General features: G+C 44.0%; 1 protein-coding gene across 1 annotated transcript in view; it reads right to left on the bottom strand.

Annotated features, from left to right (window-relative positions):
- The window catches only part of NSG1 (neuronal vesicle trafficking associated 1), a 56250-nt gene that overhangs the window by 20409 nt on the left and 15841 nt on the right, over positions 1-20000 (bottom strand). Inside the window, exons 3-4 of the mRNA XM_024204509.2 lie at positions 10660-10793; positions 4103-4219 (exon numbers count right to left, since the gene is read on the bottom strand). Coding sequence (XP_024060277.1) covers positions 4103-4219; positions 10660-10793 — 251 coding nt within the window. The remainder of the gene's footprint in view (positions 1-4102; positions 4220-10659; positions 10794-20000) is intronic.

The raw sequence follows: 20000 nt of genomic DNA, 5'->3' as shown, positions 1-20000 counted from the left end.
ATTATTTGGAAAGTAAGTGTTTCTCTACCAAGGTTTATTTCACAAAAGGTAAAAGCATCATCTTTCAATTGTGCTCTAGTGTACCACATTATTTCTGAAACTGTTGTGTGCGGCGACAGTGTGTGAATCACTATACCAGTGTTCAATGGGAGGAATATCGAACATCTAGTGTGAAATCCTGGCTCCATTGAAGTCAATGAGTCAATTCTGACCTGCAATAGCTTCTTCCTCTCCCCACAATTCCCACCATAGGTCTGTTCTGAGCAGAGACTGCCAGCCATGCTGAACTATGTGTAGTGATTCTGTGTTGTGGACGCTTGTTGGAGACTAGATAAAAACCTCTACATGTAATTCAATTGAAGCTGGCTTTCCAAAGGTGACAGAACAATTCCTCATATTTCCCTACAGTAGTTCCACAGACATCTATTCACACTCTAAACTAGCCATTTAAATTCATGTCCATACCGGAGTGGTTACTTGCAGAAAACTAGAATAGGATTCTCATATACAGACAATGTTCATATTCTGTCCATTTTGGACACTTGAACCAAATTCTGATTTCAGTTGCATTGAAGTAACTGAGATGCGAATCTGACTGTATACATCTAATTGGGCTTTAGGGAAAAATTACACTTTAAAATCTACTCTATAACAATTTCAGCTCTATCATAATTCATAGAATAGAATATAAATAGAATAGTGTAGTCGGAATGCAGAGAATATATTTTATAACTTCTTATTCACCCAACTGCTGAAACAAATGAGCTACCTGACATATGCACATGCTGGCTGCTTAGTTTGTCATAATGTAGAACTTCTTAAGAAGCACAGCTTTAGATGATCTGCACTACTGAATCCCCAAAATACAATCTGCTTTGTCCTTATTTAAGGACTACATCTTGGAATACACATGTGAATTATTAGTAAATATATTTGTTTATATTTTTAGTGCAACATTATGTTTTTAGTTTGCAGAAAGCATATCCATAGCTGATGTACAATATTAAAGTCATTAAAACAGCTTCTGAAGCTTTTTCCATGCACACCAGCCAAAGTCAATATACCACCAGTTAAATAATGCATTTTATAATTATAGCAAATATTTAACTTTCAAACAAACATCCTTTTGCTCTCTCAGAATCAACAGCGGCAGTTAACACGATGGTTCACAATTAATAAGGACCCAGGAGAAAACCCCACAACAATCTCTTCTTTTCATCTGCATATTTATGAAATTTCATCAATTATTCATGAACTGTTTACTACTGGGAGTGGTGAATATAACAATTGTCTCTGCTGGAGAAGCAGTCAGTGTTTTCTAAAATGTTACGAAGCAGCATAACTTAATCCTAACCCTGCTATAAGGAAATTGAGGGACATTTTTAGGGCCTGATTGTTCTGTATGAAACTACTGTTTTCTATTAACTAAACTTCAATTTTCCTAATTGGTCACCCCTCACACCCTCCCTTCAGAAACCTAGACATACAGCCATAGTGTGATTCATCATGCAATCCCCCAGAGATACAAAAATCTTACAGAAACCTCTCTCTGATGCAGCAGTTACCTAGCAGCACTACCTAGCAACCCTGTAGTTTGAGATTAATCCCAGAGAGGTAATTGTAAAGTCATATCTAAAAGACATTTTGTTTCAAGTACGCCATTCAAAGGTACATAAAAATGCAACATAAAAATGCTCTCGCTTCTAACTAATCAGCCCTACAAATTAGAAATGACTACACAACAGTATGACAAGCAATTTACTTGTTGCTTAGAGAGGTCTTCTTTGCTCAGCTCTCTCTCAACACAGGCACAAAGGCTCCAATTCCACTGTTGGCTATATGCATACAGCTTGCTTTGATTTCAGTGAAAGCTACCTGTACATTTCTGAGGGCAGCTTTTGGCCCAAAGAACTTTCAGAATCATTGTTCATGCGTGGTTGCTGTGTTCTATTCTGCATGCTAAAGAGTATGCTCTTTTCTTGACGTGCCCACAAAACTCCCATTAACACTAATGGGAGTTACACATGTGCATTGGGAAAAGAATATGGTTCTTTATTTCAGCTCAGCATTTTATCTCCAAACTAAACCTTAAACCTTCCAGCCATGTTTTAGTCTGTGCACTAAACTGCCATCACATACTAAATATTTTAAGATGTTTTCTGACTGAACTTAATGCCTGTGCAAGGTGCCAGACAGACAGCACAGGAAACTGAAGTTTGACAGAAGCTTGCCTTGCTGCTGACATTTCATCACTTTGCCTTGCTAATATGGCTCAAGGAACCCTATCCTGGGGGAGGGAAAGGGGGGGTGGAATGATTCAAACCTTTTCATCCATTAAGTCCTATGTCTCTGTTAGGGTTACCATATTTCAACAATCAAAAAAGAGGACGGGAGGAGCCCCGCCCTAGCCCCACCCCCGTCCTGCCCTAGCCCCGCCCCTGCCCCTTCCACTCCCTCCCACTTCCCACCCCCCTCAGAACCTCCAACCCTCCTCCCCACTCCTTGTCCCCTGACTGCCCCGTCCTGAGACCTTCCCTCCATCCTAACTGGCCCCCTAGGACCCTACCCCCTACCTGTCCCCTGACTGCCCCCTCCTGAGACCCTCCCCCCATCCTAACTGCCCCCCTAGGATCCTACCCACTACCTGTCCCCTGACTGCCCCAACCCTTATCCACACCCCCACCCCCAGACAGACACCAGGGACTCCCACGCCCCATCCAACCACTCCACACCCCCTGACAGCCCCCCCCAGAACTCCCGACCCATCTAAACCCCTCTGCTCCCTGTCCCCTGACTGCCCCCTCCTGGGACCCCTGCTCCTAACTGCCCTCCAAAACCCCACCCCCTATCTAAGCCTCCCTGTTCCTTGTCCCCTAACTGCCCCCTCCTGAGACCCCCCCCCACCCTAACTGCTCCCCTAGGACCCTACCCCCTACCTGTACCCTGACTGCCCAAAACCTTACACCCCCAACCCCCAGACAGCCCCCCCCAAACTCCCAACCCATCCAACCCTGTCTCTTGACTGCCCCCTCCAGAATCTCCCTGCCCCTTCTCCGACCCCCTGGCCCCCTTACCGTGCCGCTCAGAACAGAGTGCTGCGGAGCAGCATGCTGGGCAGCAGGGGAGGGGGAGGAGCTCCAGACTGCAGGAGGCCCAAGGCGAATGGCCGGCCGGCGATCCGCAAATGCAGGGAGGGGGAGGGAGGGAGAGAGAGGAGGGGAGTGATCTCAAGTTGCAGGGGAGAGGAGGGGGAAGCGGAGGAGGGGCTCTAGAGCCCCGTGCGAGTGTCATGATCCGGCCAGCTGCCCTGTCAGCCGCGCGCGCTCTGCATGGGGGGGAAATCCAGACATTTACAAATTCCCCCCGGACGCTATTTTTAACTCAAAAAAGCCGGACATGTCCAGCAGAATCCAGACGAATGGTAACCCTAGTCTCTGTCAGACTACCTACAAAGGGAGTTACTATGACGTGGACACATTTTCACCAAGGAATGGACTTAGAACCCCCACTTTCACTGAACAGGCATCAGATGGTAACAGTTTTTATACATCACCATACTAGGGGATAAATTTGAACCAGTAAGCTGGTGGCAAACAGCTCTGTTACTAATTCTCTGAGCCATCAAATCACTCAGTGCCTTCAAAACCATCAACCATCACAAGGAAAAATATTGGGAAAAAGACTTCTCCTTTAAAAGAATGTGTTTGATAGGGTAAAAAAAAAAAAAAAAAAAAAAAAAGGCAAAACAGAAAGTGCATGCCTGTATAGTACTTCTCCTCTAAAGCTAATGGGAGTATTAGTCACATAATGGGAGTTACATGTCCATAAGATACTCGCCACTTAATCATGCTGAACTTCCATTGACTGAAACTTCAATGGGATTTTTGTCAAAGTAATGAGTGAAGTACCTGGATGTTAGGACCAACTCTTGCAGTCCTTATTACTAATGCCGAGATACTGTAATTGCACTCAATTTTTTTTTTAATTTTCTGCCATATCTTTGTTCTTTAAATCCAGTTTTCTTTGACTACAGTTGGTAATTGATTGAGTGTAGTTCTGTAACAGCAATTGAGTTATTAACAGCATAGATAGCCTTGCTTACCTTAAATCTTTCCGAAACTCCTTCAGTGATGCTGATTGTGAATTCAGCTATCTTGGGGGTACGAAATTTTCCTTTCTTGCGATCAGGTTCATATTCTGTTTTTGTTTTGACCACAACCTTATCAAAAACATCAACAACAAAAAGTGATTACTAGTTAGATCAGCACACCCTAAGACTTATTTCCTAAAAACAACTAGCTTTGCACTGACATAGGAGTATTCTTGGTCGTAGCTTTACATATGAAATAATGTAAATTTCCCAATACAATTAAAAGGATACCATTGTCACATTCTGGGGTGCAATCTGGACCAGTGAGGAGTTGTCACTACCTGCCCTGTAACCTTGGGTGCCTCACAATGCTTTCCTGTTGTAACTTCCAACCTGGGCCGCTCAAAACTAGCCTACCAGCATGCAGATCACACCCAGATTGTCTGTGTGCTAGACCGCCCTGGTTCAGCAGCTCTGACCCCAGCAACCTGTCAATAGCTTCACTCTGGCTTCCACCAGTCTTGGTTACTACTTGCAGGGTGACCCCAGCACACTCCCAGTCCCAAGTTTTCCCAAAACCGTGTGCCTTGCAATGTCCAGCCTTCTTCTGGACAGTTCAGAGAAATAATATTGTTTGTTTATTCCTCTAAAGACACAAAACAACATCACAGTTTATTAAGCTAACCAGGGTAAATACACACTTCCCTTTAAACACAGCACTGAGTAAAAATGAAAAAAATTAACAAAATAACATAGGTTAAGTGAGTTCAAATATAAGGAGAGAAGATAGAAAGAGTTACACAAGTAAAACAAAACTAAATATGCTTCTAAAAGCCTAAAACTTAATCTAGCAAGATACAGGCTTTATTCAATATAGTTTCTCTCACTAGCAGGGGTGCTGGAACAATTTTTATAGTAGGGATGCTGAGAGCCATTGAACCAAACTGTAAACCCTGTTTATAATGGAAGCCACTTCAAGCGAGGGGTTGCTGCAGCACACCCTCCCCCCCATATTTCCAGCACCTATGCTAACCAATCCTTCTTCTTCAAGTCTTGGCTGACTTTCCCTCAGTCAGCACCTTCCACAAAAATACAAGGCATTGGCTTCCCTTGTCTCATTAGATTAAAGATCTTTGCCTAAGCAGGTTTCCCACTTATATTCAGTTCCAAACTCCTCCCTGCCTTGGTTTTAAGACCCATCTTTCTCAGCTTGCAAGAACTCTGGCCTCTTGTGTCCATCTAGTGGTGGATGCCAAAGATGGCTTCCATCTTTACTCTATCTTCCAAAGTCCAATGAACTTGTTTCAAGAGGCAGGATGACCTCATACTGTTCTTCCCTTCCTGTGGGCTTCTATTGTTTGATTCCACCATGCTTAATTTACATAGGGACAGGTTGACAGCTGTGACAGTCCCTCCTATTTGGGTATGCATTCATAAAAGACCTTACATGATGCATTAATATTGCATTCAATTGGTTGATTCAATTGCTTATCACTTGAGGTACAGCTCCCCTGTCTGTATAGGCTAGCAAACCTTTGAAATGGATTCTTCTGAAAAGTAAAACCCAGACCAAGCTTCTCTCTTCTGCGGGGTGTAGACACCATCCTGTCTTCGTCCCCACTTGTTAAATGTGTTTTCCTCCACCTCTTGTTAGCTTGTTGGGCCTATTTACTGCTTATATGTAAATTGATGGAAACACAAATTCCTTTGTTCAGGATACCTGTTTAACAACTCCCCCACACACCTGGTTTATACTCTTAGTTATAATTGCAGCATAGATTCATAATTCTTAATACCCATTGCATACTTACATCATACAAGAATATTAATGAGTGAGTTATTAGTTTTCAAATGATACCTCATAAGGCATATTTTGTGCAAATATTATTACAATAGTGTGTAGGGTGTAAATGCAGGGGTGCTTTGGGTCACAACCACCAAGTAATTTTTTTATTCATTTTATCTACTTTCACTGGCATCAAACACACCACTGATGCTAACTAAGTAATTCTTCCTATTACATATAATTCCCTCATGGAGGACATGAAAATTAAAATATCCTTCCTATCAATTTTACCCTTTTTCAACTAGCAAATACTGACGAATATCCCTTTCATGTGTTTTTGAGGAAGCTGAAGGGAGTATATAATAGAAAGACTATTCCACAAATGGTTGGTTTTGTTTAAACGCTATATTTTATTTATGCATAGGGGTGTATGTGCATGTAAGCACATCAGAAATGTAATTGGTTAGTTCAATCCACTATTGGTTAAGATCAAATATGATGTGATGCTGATTTTTTTCCCTTTCCTTTAGTATATTTTAAGAGCAGATATAACGGTCACAGTTCAGGGCAACTGCACCTGTATTTCCCCTCACTGGTCCAGCAAGGGCACCTACTCTCCGGCTTTCAGCTTCCCAGCTGTTGTCCTTCTGGGTGACAATCCACATCTCTCTCCCTTCTGACCAGGGTATTTCCAGGCTGCACAGTTCCCTGCCTTAACTGTGTTACTCCCAGCACAGACAGGTTGCCCAAGGACACCTACTTGCTTTCTCTTCAGAGACTGTTACCAGGTGTAATTGCTACCATTATAAGGTACCACACAACACTTCCTATGCAAGCCTATGTTATTCTTAAGGTAAAAAAGCACTACAGAGAAGATATACTAAAAACAATAAAAGCACCTATACACATATTAATAAGCTTACTAGAGATCACCCTAACAGAGTCTGTCAGGAGCAGTCCTTCCACCCCTCACCCAAGGGGATTCCTTCTGGTTACAAGCTCATCACAGCTTCAGCTCAGAACAAGCACCCAGTCTTATGGGGCCTCATTAGGCCCAGTCCTTCCAATCCTTCCCAAAGGATTGGGGCCCTCTCTGGACCAGGGCCCTGTCCGTTTACTGGATCAGGAAGAAGGCCAAGAGCCAGTTTAAAACCAGTCTGTTTATCCCAAAACTCTTCCTTTGTCTGTTGGTCCCTGGAAAATCCAGTTTGAGCTAGTATATGTGCACCTTTCTGGGGAGGAGGCTGGGGAAGCGGGTTTCAAAGGGCTAATAACAGAGGCAGTACATTAGCCTCTCCCTCCTTACTAGAGAAGATACACAACAACACATACACAATTGCCTTTTTAGTACAATGTACCCCAAAGGTATTAACCCAAATTCAATACGATTTAGCTTAATTCAATAAAGTTTATCTTAATTCCATAAGGTTTGTTCAGGATATTGTCAGTCTGTCACAATGGTCATCTCTATCAGCTTCAGGGGAATTCAACTATTGAGGTTTGAAGCCAGAGATTGACTGGATCAGATAGTCAATTAAGAGGTCAGTTAAAAAACAAACAAACAAACAAACAAACACTAGCAGATGATAACATAGCAACAATAGCAGTATTCTTTCACAGTAGCATTCTGGGGCTGAAAGAAGTATAGGTCCATCCACCTACCTATCTACATACTGTGTTCTGCATGTATGCTGTGATACTGTTCAAGTGTCAGGCTAACTTAAAAAAAAAAAAAAAAAAATTACCTATGGTAATTAGCTGCACACAGGCCTTCTCCATAAAGAGACTTCTCCTGAAATCCCATAAGGCCCTAAAAGCCGCATCAAACAATTCTGTGTCATCATCGTAACCTTAAAATATTCCATACCTCAGTCATGTCCCTATTAATCTCATGAATTCTAGTGAATACAAATCTAGATTCCTTTATTCCTTCACAAAGTTATAGTTCATCATCTTCTCTGCCCCATTTTCAATCTTCTACAACTTTTCAATATCCTCCCTATAGCATCGCATTCAAAACTGGGCACAATCCTCCCTTGGTACAAAGCCTTGAGGATCTGTTCCATATTTTGTCATCTTCCAAAGAATATAACTCTATATCCTTTTTGGCTTTAGGGCCCAATACTGTCATTAGATGAAACCTATTGATGTCAATGGAAACTATACACCTCTGAAAGCAGAACTGTGACACTTATGCCAGACACTGAACTGAAAGCTTTGGGATTTGCCTACTTTCACAGCTGAAACAGTGTCTTGAACATGTGATGGTTTGGGTCCAATGCCACAAACGTACACAATATCTTTAGAATATTGCATAGATGTGCTTAGTTTTGGAAACTAGTTTCCATACATCCTATCTTCATTTTGATTATAATGGTGTTCAACGGCATCACGGGAGTTAATTGGTCTTGGGTTTTTGGATTTTTTTTTAACCCCCCCCCCTTTCATCATATTGCATAATCTCAGGCATTTTAAAAAAAAATCACATCCAACTGACAGTGAACATAGTTTTATCTGCCTGGTTATATAATGTTTTCTTTTGTTTAACATAACCAAAAATATACTTAAATCAATTCAGCCTTTAATTTAGAAACTGTCAAAACCATCAAATTCTTAGCGTTAGTCACTACTCTTCATGAAGTTTTTATGCTTCACTGCCACACCAGAGCTTTGTAACTGCATAATAAGCTTGGATATGTGAAATATGTACTTACATTTATTACACAAGACTATACTGCTACTTCAGAATTTGATTTCTGTCAATCCTTTCTACTACTGGCATCTTTAATATGAGCTCTATTGAAAATAAAACATTTAAGTCTGTATCAGTGGCCTACAAGCTAAGAAGCATTTTACCTGGCTGGGGCCAAGTGGGCACAAAAGGGACCCATTGAGGCCTATAAAATACTCTTCTACTCATGTGTAAAATGATTGCACAAAGGAAGGGAAACACACACACACACACACACACACACACACACACACACATACACACACACAGAGTTGGGCAATGGGGAAAGAAGAAATGCTAACCAAATATTTGAGTCCATAACTTGCCCTTGGTTCTGCTCACACAACTCCTGTTGTCTGTTGACTGCCCAGTGCTACTTGACCATGTACTAATCAAAGAACAACTTCCAGTAGCAACAAAGTTAGCACAGCTCTTACTGGATTAACCACAGTGGCTCCATTTTGGTTAAGCTGCTGCCTGTGGACCACAGGGGTTCCTGGTTCAAGGCTCTGCTTAGCAACTGAGTAATATAACGTGCACACTCAGCAAGTTTGGCCTCTGGATGCAGGACCCTGCTAACTGGTTGTCTGCTCACCAACTGGCAGACACGGTCAGCCACAACAACAGTTTTAAAGCCTTAGGGTCCAATTCTGCCCTCAGTACAGCAATTACACACATGTAACTGAGGACAGAAATGGACTCTAGGGCTTTGAGGATGCTGTTATGGGCTAATCCTATCTAAAGTGCCTGCCAAGTGGTGACCACATACTATACAGAAATGTCAATGGGAGTTACACCCATGTAATGGAGGGTATAAATGGACCCTTGTTGTCTACCATACATGAACATTTTTAGACAATTTTATAGATATTCTCTCTCTAGGGTAAGAACACATGAAATTTTCAAGATATGCAACCTATACCTACCATTTATCTAAGAAGAGAACTAAGCCCTCAAAGATTACGAAGCAAAAACTCACCATGAAATTTGTTACCATATATATATTTAGTGACCATTTGCCAGTTCAAGTTTGGGGCTGCTTATATTATTTTTCAGAAGGTATCAACGCCAGAGACCAGTAAGCTTTTAAGTTATACAAATGGAAGAATGTTTGAAAAAAAACTGTTTTCTTGTATCTGTTCCATTATGTCCCATAATTGATAAGTATTATCAGATTATTTGTGCAGGGAATGAAAAATATCTTGAGGTTTCTGTATTTGCCCTTCTGCATCAAAATTTGAATAATCAGGCTTTGCATGAGGGACCACTATGCTGCGGTCAGGGAGGTGAAATACAAGCCTCTCCCCCAAGTGGACAGGATATGGGGTGGCAGTACAACCTTTCTTTGATCCACACTCCAGCCTATGGGCTGGAACAGCAGATACTAATCCACACACACACCCTATTCAGGAGTTTTGGACCACAGAATCTGTTAATTATTAATCTAGTAGCCCAGCCACTATCCCATCCACAACTTCCCCTTTCTGGTTGGCTTATCTGGGGCCAGCACGGAGCCCCTTCTGAGACACACAAGTGATGCAGAAGTTTCCTGCATGGCTGTTTTGCCTGAGCCCACACCCTGTGGAGTTCTAAAGCAATGCTTCCACACTGTGGGATGTCTTACAGCCAGCGGGGGTACATTTCACCCACAATGAATTTTCACAGCTGCCTTACAGATTCTGAAGACAAGGGCATACAATAAAAAGAGTGACAACATATCACGAACAAGCTTGCAAATACTACATTGTATCCCCAAAGCAACAAAGAAATCTAAATGTACTTATCACTGATTTTTTCCAGTACCATCTAACCCTATAATACATGTTTTAATGATAACTAATGGCATTAAATGAAAAAAAAATCACTTTTACTGAAATATTTATGATTGTCATTGGCTTAATTATTTATTTGTTTCTCAAGAAGAAATAGCCACTCCTTAAAATGCCCTCTAATAAATGAGATTTCTAAATGGCCTATTATACAAACGATTCTCCTGTTGTTTGAAAGAGATTGGATGTAATTCTCTGTGGTGGAAACTGTAGCCTACTGTACCTTATCAGGAGGTGGGAACTGTAGCTGATTGACATCCAGGGGTGTGATCAAGGGGATAGTGTCAAATCCATCCTCCAAGAGGGGCTGCTTTGTGCTCTTCTCACTGAAATTATTCCCTAGTTTCACCATCCTTCCTGGATTTAAAAAAAAAAAAAAGTCCTATAAACACACACATACACACACACAAAAATGAAAACCACAACATAGTGATAGGTCTCAAACTCATATTGCACCAAAAATATGCCCCAAACACACAAATCCTAAAACCCGTTTTTGTTTTGGGTTTTTTCAGGCAAAATTTCTTCTGTTGAGCTCAAGTGACCTAATTCCATTTTTTTACATCGCTATTACTTTCTGAATTGTCATTACGAAGGCATAGCTATAATTGTGTCACAGTTTGGGAGGGGGTGTTTCTTTTTCTTTTAAACAGAAGACTAATTGAAACAGTATATTTCTTCCCAGTCCAAGGGTGAATGGCATCCTCTCCAGAGCGCTTTCTGGAAGCCTTGAATAATATCAAGTGGAAATGCAACATCTTTCTATGTAATTTATCCATCCATCCCCGCAGTCCCCTCCATCTACATCGACACAGCTTCCCCGCCCCCCCACCGTCCATCAATCCATTTCCACAGTCCCCATCTCTGCATCTCTCTCTGTCCAGCGACACCGCCCCCCTCTCCGCATCCATCCCTTCTCGCCTTTCTCTGAACGTGCCCATCTCCAGGAGAGGTGGGTGGGTGAGAGAGCGGAGCGCAGCGTCCTTCCCCACCGCGAGATGCTGGGCATGAAGCTCTCCTCCCCTCTCCCAAAGAGCAGCAGCAGAAAGAACCGCTACTAAGGGAAAGAACAGGCTTGGACTTACCCCAGCTACTCCTCTGCCTTTTCCCTTTGTGTGGGGCCGGTGGGTGGGTGCAAGGCAGGGGATGCTCCAAGCCCTTCTGCTTCAGCGCTCGGAAATGGCGGAGCTGCTCGGACGCCTCTCCGGAGCGGCTTGGGGCGGGAGGCTGGGTGCAGGGAAAGGATCGATCGGGGATGGGTTGCCTTGGGGTTAATGGGCTTGTGCGCGTTGCTAGCAGCAGCAGCGCCTCCGCCGTGACGCATCCGCCGCGTGTCTTAGGGCAGATCCGAGCAGCAGCACAAAGGGGCCCCGGGGGGCGGGGGAGGCGCACCGCTAGCTCCCCCTGCGCCGGCTAGTGGTGCAGCTGCAGGGCAAGGCTCCCCCTGCAGCAGCGCTACAAAGGGGCGCAGTTCCCCTTGCAAGGTCCTGGGGCGGCGGTGGTGCGAAGGGGCTGGGGCTGAGTGCATTGCTCCCGCCAGGGTATCCGTGGCACGGAGCAGTGGAGGTGCATCGCTTTTCCCTCCTAGAGGTCAGGAGGGGAGCGCCAGGCGGCACAAGCAGGCTGGGCTGTGAGGGGACAATGACCTCGCCGGGCCCCTGTGAGGGCTGAAGCAGCGGTACAAGCGGGCTGGACAGAGCGGGGGTTGGGGAGCGTCTCTCTCCCCAGGCTCCCTGCTCCTCTGGCAGGAGGCGAGGTGCAAAGGGGCTGGGTGGGGCTGGGGGCTTTGTTCCTGAGACGCGAGCGCTCGTCGCTCTCTCCCCGGGGCAGCGGCGCCCAGCTGGGGCCGAGAAGGGGGAGTGCGGCGCTCCCCGAGCCTGCCCCCTTCTAGGGGCAGAGGAGATGCTGGGGAGCCGCGTTATGGCCGGGGAGGACAGGGCGGGTCGCGTTGCCGCCCCATCTCTCCATTCTGCCGACTCAGCCCCTTAGCAGGGAGCAGCCCGCCTCCCTCTCCCCGGGGCTCGCACCTGTGAGCCGCTGCCTCCATACACACCCCTGGAGCCAGGCTCCCACGCTCCTCGCCTTAGGCGGGGGTTGGTGAAAGGGGGTCAAAAACGCTGCAATCTATAATGAAGAAGGAAAATCTGCGCTAAATAAGCCGCCCGGTGCGCCCTGCTCGCTGGTGCAGCCAATCTATCATTTTAATTGCATTGTTTTCCTGGGCCCTGGTAATTGGGAGGACGCGATCCGTTATTGAGCTTTTCTGGCGCTGCTTGCTTTGCTGTTCATGGGCTGTGCATAAGTATTTCAGCACCTGCACAACCTTCTCAATGTCAGAGCCAAGTCAAAAAGCGAGAGGAGGCCACAGGGAGGGGAGACAGCCCAAGGCAATGGGCCACCTTATAAAGCTCAAGCTGTATGATGCGTATGGGTAGGAGATTTTAGGATTTTTGTGCTTCCTCATTTGGACAGCTAACTTTGCCCTTAAGTATTTCCCCCCAACTGACAGACAGACCTGCCATTCAGATTAGTAAAACACAGGGAGGTCAAAACAAACAGAAAACTAACTCTTGTATTGAAGTCCATGGCACTCCAAGGCAGACACAGCTCACAAAGCCCAAGCAAGAGGCCATTTTGGGTGGGGAAATGTGTTACAGGTGCACTCTCCTAATGTCTTCTGTAACCCCAGACAACCAGTGTGCACTGCTTGTCATCTTGCAGGTGCATCACCTTGTGGAAAGCAAATGTAGGCATCCTGAGGAATACTGATCTACATATTATGAAGTCACTGAGGGGATGGAGAGGATAGAACAAGGTTGCTTAGCCAAGATCCACTGACAAAAATCAAAGTACACCCTCTAAAACAAGACACTGCTCACAATTGATCTTTATAATATGATCATGCCTCTCCTTTCTTGTGTGCTTGGTTTATGCCGTAGGTTTACGCTCATTTCATATGGTGAAGATTTCCTTTGTCACCATAAGGGCTAGAGACTAGTTATGTGCCTAACTCCCATTGATTTCAATACCTTTTAGGATCTGGACTTAAGAGTTTATCTATATTTGGGAGTCGGCCATCAGTGCCCAGAAATGGGGATAATAATATCTCCCTGTATCACAGGGGTATTGTGAGGATAAATACAAGATGCCTTGAGATCTACTGATGAAAAGTGAAAACAACAGGAGTCCTTGTGGTACCTTAGAGACTAACAAATGTATTTGGGCATAAGCTTTTGTGGGCTAGAACCCACTTCATCAGATAAATGGAGTGGAAAATACAGTAGCAGGTATATATACATAGTACATGAAAAGATGGGAGTTGCCTTACCAAGTTGGGGGTCAGTCTAAAAAGACAATTCAATTAACAGTAGAATACCAAAGGAGGAAAAATTACTTTTGTAGTGGTAATGAGGGTGGTCCATTTCAAACAGTTGACAAGAAGGTGTGAGTAACCAGGGCCGGCTTTAAGACGATTCACCCAATTCCCCGGAATCGGGCCCCGCGCCTAAGAGGGCCCCGCTCCGGGGGTCTTCGGTGGCATTTCGGCGGGGGGGGGGGGGGCTCCCCGGGGGGTTTGGGGGGCTTTTCGGGGGGGGGGGGTCCTTCGGTGCCGCGGAAGACCCGGAACGGACCCCCAGCCACGAAGTGCCGCTGAAGCCCCGGACTGCTGCCGGGTATTGGAATCTGGCCCCGCAGGTCATAAAGCCAGCCCTGTGAGTAACGGTAGGGATAAATTAGTATGGGGCAATTAGGTTTTGTAATGACCCATCCACTCCCAGCCTTTATTCAGGCCTAATTTGATGGTGTCCCAATTTGCAAATTAATTCCAGTTCTGCAGTTTCACGTTGGAGTCTGTTTTTGAAGTTTTTTTGTTGAAGAATTTCCACTTTTAAGTCTGTTATTGAATGACCAGGGAGACTGACGTGCTCTCCTACTGGTTTTTGAATGTTATAATTCCTGATGTCAGATTTGTGTCCATTTATTCTTTTACGTAGAGACTGTCTGGTTTGGCCAATGTACATGGCAGAGGGGCATTGCTGGCACATGATGGCATATATCACATTGGTAGATGTGCAATGGGCACTGAATCTATAGGTGAAATCCTGGTTCCAAGACTCCCATTGAAGTCAAAGGAGCCAGGATTTCACCCTTAATCTTTAGACTGAAAAACTGAGCAAATTTGACTTGGAAGTAATGAGAGAATATACTTGTAAATCCACAATATCCTATTCCGAGAATCACCTTTAGAGCCATTTAAAGTGATAATACAAAGTATATTTTGATTCTTATTTTTGCTCTCTAAGGGCCAGGATATAATTTTTTTCTATCATCGTTTCCTTTTTTCTCTTTGGCAAATAATTGATTTATTTTCCCTTCTGTTTCTCAGGGAATACAAACCAAATGGATTTTCCTTCATTGACTGTGTTGTTGTCATAAGCATTACTGATAATGTCAATGTCGTCAGCACAATTCTAGGAAATACAGTTCATTAGTTAACTTGGTGGGTATAAGGCCATCTTTTCAGCAGCAAAACAAATCTTGTGGGAGAGCAGCATTTACAGTGGATATTATTTGCTTTTAAAAAGTTTCTTGGTGGAGTAACAGATTCCAGAAATAGGTTTTTAGGATCCACAGGATATTCCTAAACCAGCACAGAGTATTTTTATGGTATGTGAAATTTTGGGCCTAACCTGCTTGTCTATATCTCTTTCAATCACTGGGAGATCAATTCTGATCTGTGCTTTTGGGGGGGGGGGGGGGAAAATCCTAAAAAATTAGGTGTATCTCAGAGCACTATAACAGCAGAAGCATTTACGTTATACACTGCTGTTTTCTTTGGCAATCTTGCATGTACAGAATATCCAGATCCGTGCTCCATGTTCTGACAAATATGGCCACTGTTCACGTCTTACCTCTGGCTAAGTATAGGTTTCCTATGAGGTTTGTTCTGGTTCTCCAATCCAAGATGGGATTCTAATTATTTTTTTCTTTATAGGGCACTGGACTAAGACTCAGGAGACACTCTCTGTGCCTCCGTTTTCCTTTTGAACCCTTTATCCATCTGGTCTATATAGACTGTACGCTCTTTGAAGCAGGAAATGTCTCTCACTCTTCGTATAGTGGAAAGTGCAATGGGATCTGATCTGGGTTAGGGCTGCTGTGTGCTACCATAATGCAAATATGAAATAAAAATAACCCAGAACAGTGACTAAGACTAAGTATCAAACTAATTTTAATTTGCTAAAACTGGACGTTCTAAATAATCTAGCCAACATATGCATTAGCAAGAGAGACAATTAATATAATATATACTGGTATTTCTAATAATCTATTTGTGATTGATGGAATCCAAAATTACATATAGACCCACAGTATTGTATGCCTGCAATACATATTACAAGATGGGGCAGTTAGGGTTACAGCTTTGTTTGAACTGAAAAGCATATTACCATACTATTCCTCAGCCAAAAATTGTATGGCTGTTACATTACTAAGATGTACGCTACATGTTTAACAAAATGCTGTATACATAATATATGAGAGGGAATTGCAATTCCCACTGAGCTATGTTCTCCCACACAGAGTTGAGATGGATAAATAAGATGAATAATATTTCTACCTTATAAGCAACATTTTACAAATTATTCTTGGCTTTGTTAGTAAACAACAAATATTACCTATACTGTAGTGAAATCTGCCCCCACAAATGGAAATGATATAGGAAGGACTTCTCTGAAGCAATGGCTATCGTAGTTGATCAATTAACTTTGGCAATGCTTGTATCCCTAGTCAGAGTTTATTGAATTGAACCAGTGAATAAACTACAGCTGGGGGAGTGTAATCCATTCATTGGTTTGTGGAGCCAAAGTCACGCATTGTGTCACAAATCCATATGATGCCCCCAAGTGCACTTGAGAATATACTGTAGGGAACAAACTTGCAATGGCAAAGGGATTAACAAGATGACTGAGCAGGTCTTTTCCACCTCTAATGTCTATGATTTTACATTTGGATCCCTGAGTTAGCTAAAAGATGTGCAAAATTAGCATGTACTGAGACAGCTCACTATTGATTATGCATATGAGGAAACTCACGTACGTTTTTTAATTCCAGCAAGTACAATTCATACACTGTACCTATGAAATATGCCCTTTATTTATTACTATTTATTATTTGTATTACTGTAATTCCTAGGAGCCCTCATCATGAACCAGGACCCCATTGTGCTAGGCCCTGTACAAACAGAGCCAAAAAACTGTCCCTGCCCCCAAAGAACTTACAACCTAAGAATAAAACGAGACAACAAATGGATAGACAGATAGATGGGGGAGTACAGGCAGACAGTGAGACGGTATTGGTCAGCATGATAGGCAGTGGCCTCTGCACACCAGCAGCCTAATCATTGTCAATTCTTTTTGTAGACATCACAGCAAATAAGAGTTTTGAGGATGGATTTGAAGGTAGATAATGAGGTAGCTTTGCAGACCTCTATGGGAAGTATTTCCCAAGCATATGGAGCAGCATGGGAGAACGCATAAATGTGATTGTTTGAAAATTTAATAAGTGGGTGATGGAGGTTGGCATCATGGGCCAATCAGAGGCAAGCATTGAAAATGAGAGATGAGAGGCTGGGGATTGCCCAAGAAGGGCCTTGAAAGTGAATACAAGCAACTTATGTGTGATTTGATAGAGAAGGAGGAGCTAGTAAAGAGATTCAAAGACAGGGGTGATATGGTCAAAGCGACATGCTAGGGAAATGATCACTGCCGCAACACTCTGAAGAGTGGGGCAAGATTGCATGTGCCAAGCCAGAGAGAGGGCCGCTATAGTCATTGAGATGCAAGATGATGACACCTTGAGCAAGAGGTTTAGCTTTGTGGGTGGATAAGGGCTGTATCTTAGAAACGGTATGCAGAAAGAATCAGTCAGATTTAGACGTAGACTGGATATAAGGACTTAGAAAGAGGTCCAAGTCAAAGATGACACCCATGTTATGGGCCTGCATGGCAGGCCTGATGGTGGTGGTGTACGTAGTGATTGAGAAAGGAGGTAGTGGGCAGGACATGGAGCAGGGCAAGAGCAGGCACTCTATTTTAGCCACATATAGCTTGATCTGAAGGCTAGACATCCATGAGGAGATGTCAGAGAGACAGGGATGTCAGAGAGACAGGCCAAGATTTTAGATTAGAAGAATTAGAAGGAGACAGGAGTTGAGAGGTAGTTCTGTGAGTTGTCAGCATACAGATGATAGTTGAATTTGTGTGTGGATGAGATTACCCAAAGATGAGGGGTGAAGAGAGAAGAACCTTGGGGAACCTCCCAAGGTTGGAGGAGGGGATGAAGAGGATCCTCTGAAGGTCCTGCTGAAGGTGCAATTAGAGAGGCAGGAGGAGAAGCTGGAGAGGACAGAGTCACAAAGCCAAGGGAAGACAAGATTTCAAGAAGAGCATGGCTGACCATCACAGGTGGCTGATATGTGTACTTGGGATGGTCAGTGGTTCTCAAACTCTCCAGGATACTGTATCCCTTTCAGGAGTCCGATTTGTCTTGTTTACCCCTAAGTTTCATCTCATTTAGATAATTGCTTACAAAATCAGACATAAAAATACAAAAGTGTCACAGCACACTATTACTGAAAAATTGCTTAATTTCTCATTTTACCATATCATTATAAAATAAATCAACTGGAATATAAATATTGTACTTACATTTGAGTATACAGTATATAGAGCAGTATAAACAAGTCATTCTCGGTATGAAATTTTAGTTTGTACTGACTTCACTAGTGCTTTTTATGTAGCCTGTTATAAAACTAGGCAAATATCTAGATGAGTTGATGTACCCCCTGGAAGACCTCTAAGTACCCCCAGGGGTACACATACCAGTGGTTGATAACCACTGGTCTAGGTAAAGTTGGTCTTGCCTCAGCACGGGGGGATGGACTAGATGACCTCTCAAGGTCCCTTCCAACCCTTCATTTCTATGATTCCTCTGGTACGCCAAGGAGAATGAGGAGGGAGTATTGGTTCTGATCTTTAGCTAGAAAAAAGTAATTAGAGACTGTGGGAGAGCAGTTTCAGTGGAATACAAGGGGCTGAAGCTAGATTTGAGAGGGCCTAGGATAGAATTGGAGGAGTGGAACTCCAGACAGCGATTGAAGACAGTGAGGTCAATGAGATTAGAGATGAAATGGAGGTAGGGCAGTAGTTAGAAAGGCAAGTAGAGTCAAAGGTTTTCTTAAGATGGAAGAGACTAGAGCAGTATTTCTCAACAACTGGTCCGTGGACCCGCGCCATTCCCTGAAATCTCCCTGACACAGTTTAGGAAGGCAGCAAGCTAGTCCTTAGCAGTGGCGAAGCCAGGTTTTAGCAGCAGGGGGAACGAACACATAAAAAAAGGTGCCACCCGCCACGAAGAAAAATGAAAGAAAAAAGAAAAACCCCGACTGACCCGTCGCCGAAGTGCCGTCGAAGACCCGGAGCAGACCTAGAGCGGCTGAAGGACCCGCCACCGAAGTGCCGACAAAGACCCAGAGCAGCTGAAGGACCCGCCGCCGAAGTGCCGCCAAAGACCCGGAGCGTCGCCGAAGATCCGGAGCGCTGCCGGGTGAGTAAAAATTAAAAAGGCGCCACTTTTCTGCTCAGTGGGAGCGGCTGCTCCCCCCCCAGCTGTGCTACTGGTCCTTAGTATCAAAAAGGTTGAGACACCCTGGACTAGAGCATACTTGTGTTTTGAGGGGAAAGAGCCAGAGGAGAGCAAGAGGTTAAGGGGAGGGGAGGGAATGAAAGTGGGCATATGGGAGATGGGATGGGTCATTGGAGGGGTTAGAGGAGAGCAGTTGAGAAACTTTGGCATTTGTGACAGGGGAGAAGAAGGCGAGAGTTGTAGGAGGGGAAGGGAAGGCAAGCTCTCGGGAGGGAGAGGGCCATGTCATATTTTGTCAATTTTCTCTTGGAAGAAGTTGGCACAATTGTGTGCGGAGAAAGAAGTGGAGGCAAAGAGGAGGGGAGGGTTTGAGAAGTGATTCAAAGGTGGTGAAAAGGCAGCTGGGCAAGCAAGTGTGGGATTCAGTTAAGTTGGAGAAGTGGCGTTGTTTAGCCAGGGGGCTGAACTGAAGGAGGAGAGAATTAATTTGTAGCAGAGGAAGTCAGTCTGGTCACGGAATTTCCAGCAGAGTCGCTCTGCAGTGTGAGAGCAGGAGCAGAGGAAATGGATGTTGGGGGTGAGCCAGAGCTGGCAGTTGTCAGGGAGGACCTTGTGATAGGAGGGGGGGCAAAAGAATCAAGGATGGAGAAGAGTGAAACACGGAGAGAGTTAACAAGCATATCAATGGACAAAAGGGAAGAGAGGGCAGAGAGGAGAGATCTGTGAGCAGATAAGTAATCAACACTGATGGACTGACAGTCACAGAAAAGCCAAGTGGCAGGGCATGATACAATGTGAATAAGAAGTATAAAGAGCTAATTTCCCTCTCTTACTAAAAACATACCTCTTTGAGCATATGCACTGGGAAAATGCCTCTCTGTTCTAATGGCCATTGAGGAGGACAGCAGTATCCCAAAC

Source organism: Terrapene carolina, unplaced genomic scaffold (genome assembly GCF_002925995.2).
Source record: "Terrapene carolina triunguis isolate 2854851 unplaced genomic scaffold, T_m_triunguis-2.0 Scaffold66, whole genome shotgun sequence".
NCBI classification, from domain to species: domain Eukaryota; kingdom Metazoa; phylum Chordata; order Testudines; family Emydidae; genus Terrapene; species Terrapene triunguis.
This window is presented reverse-complemented; position numbering and strand designations above follow the sequence as displayed.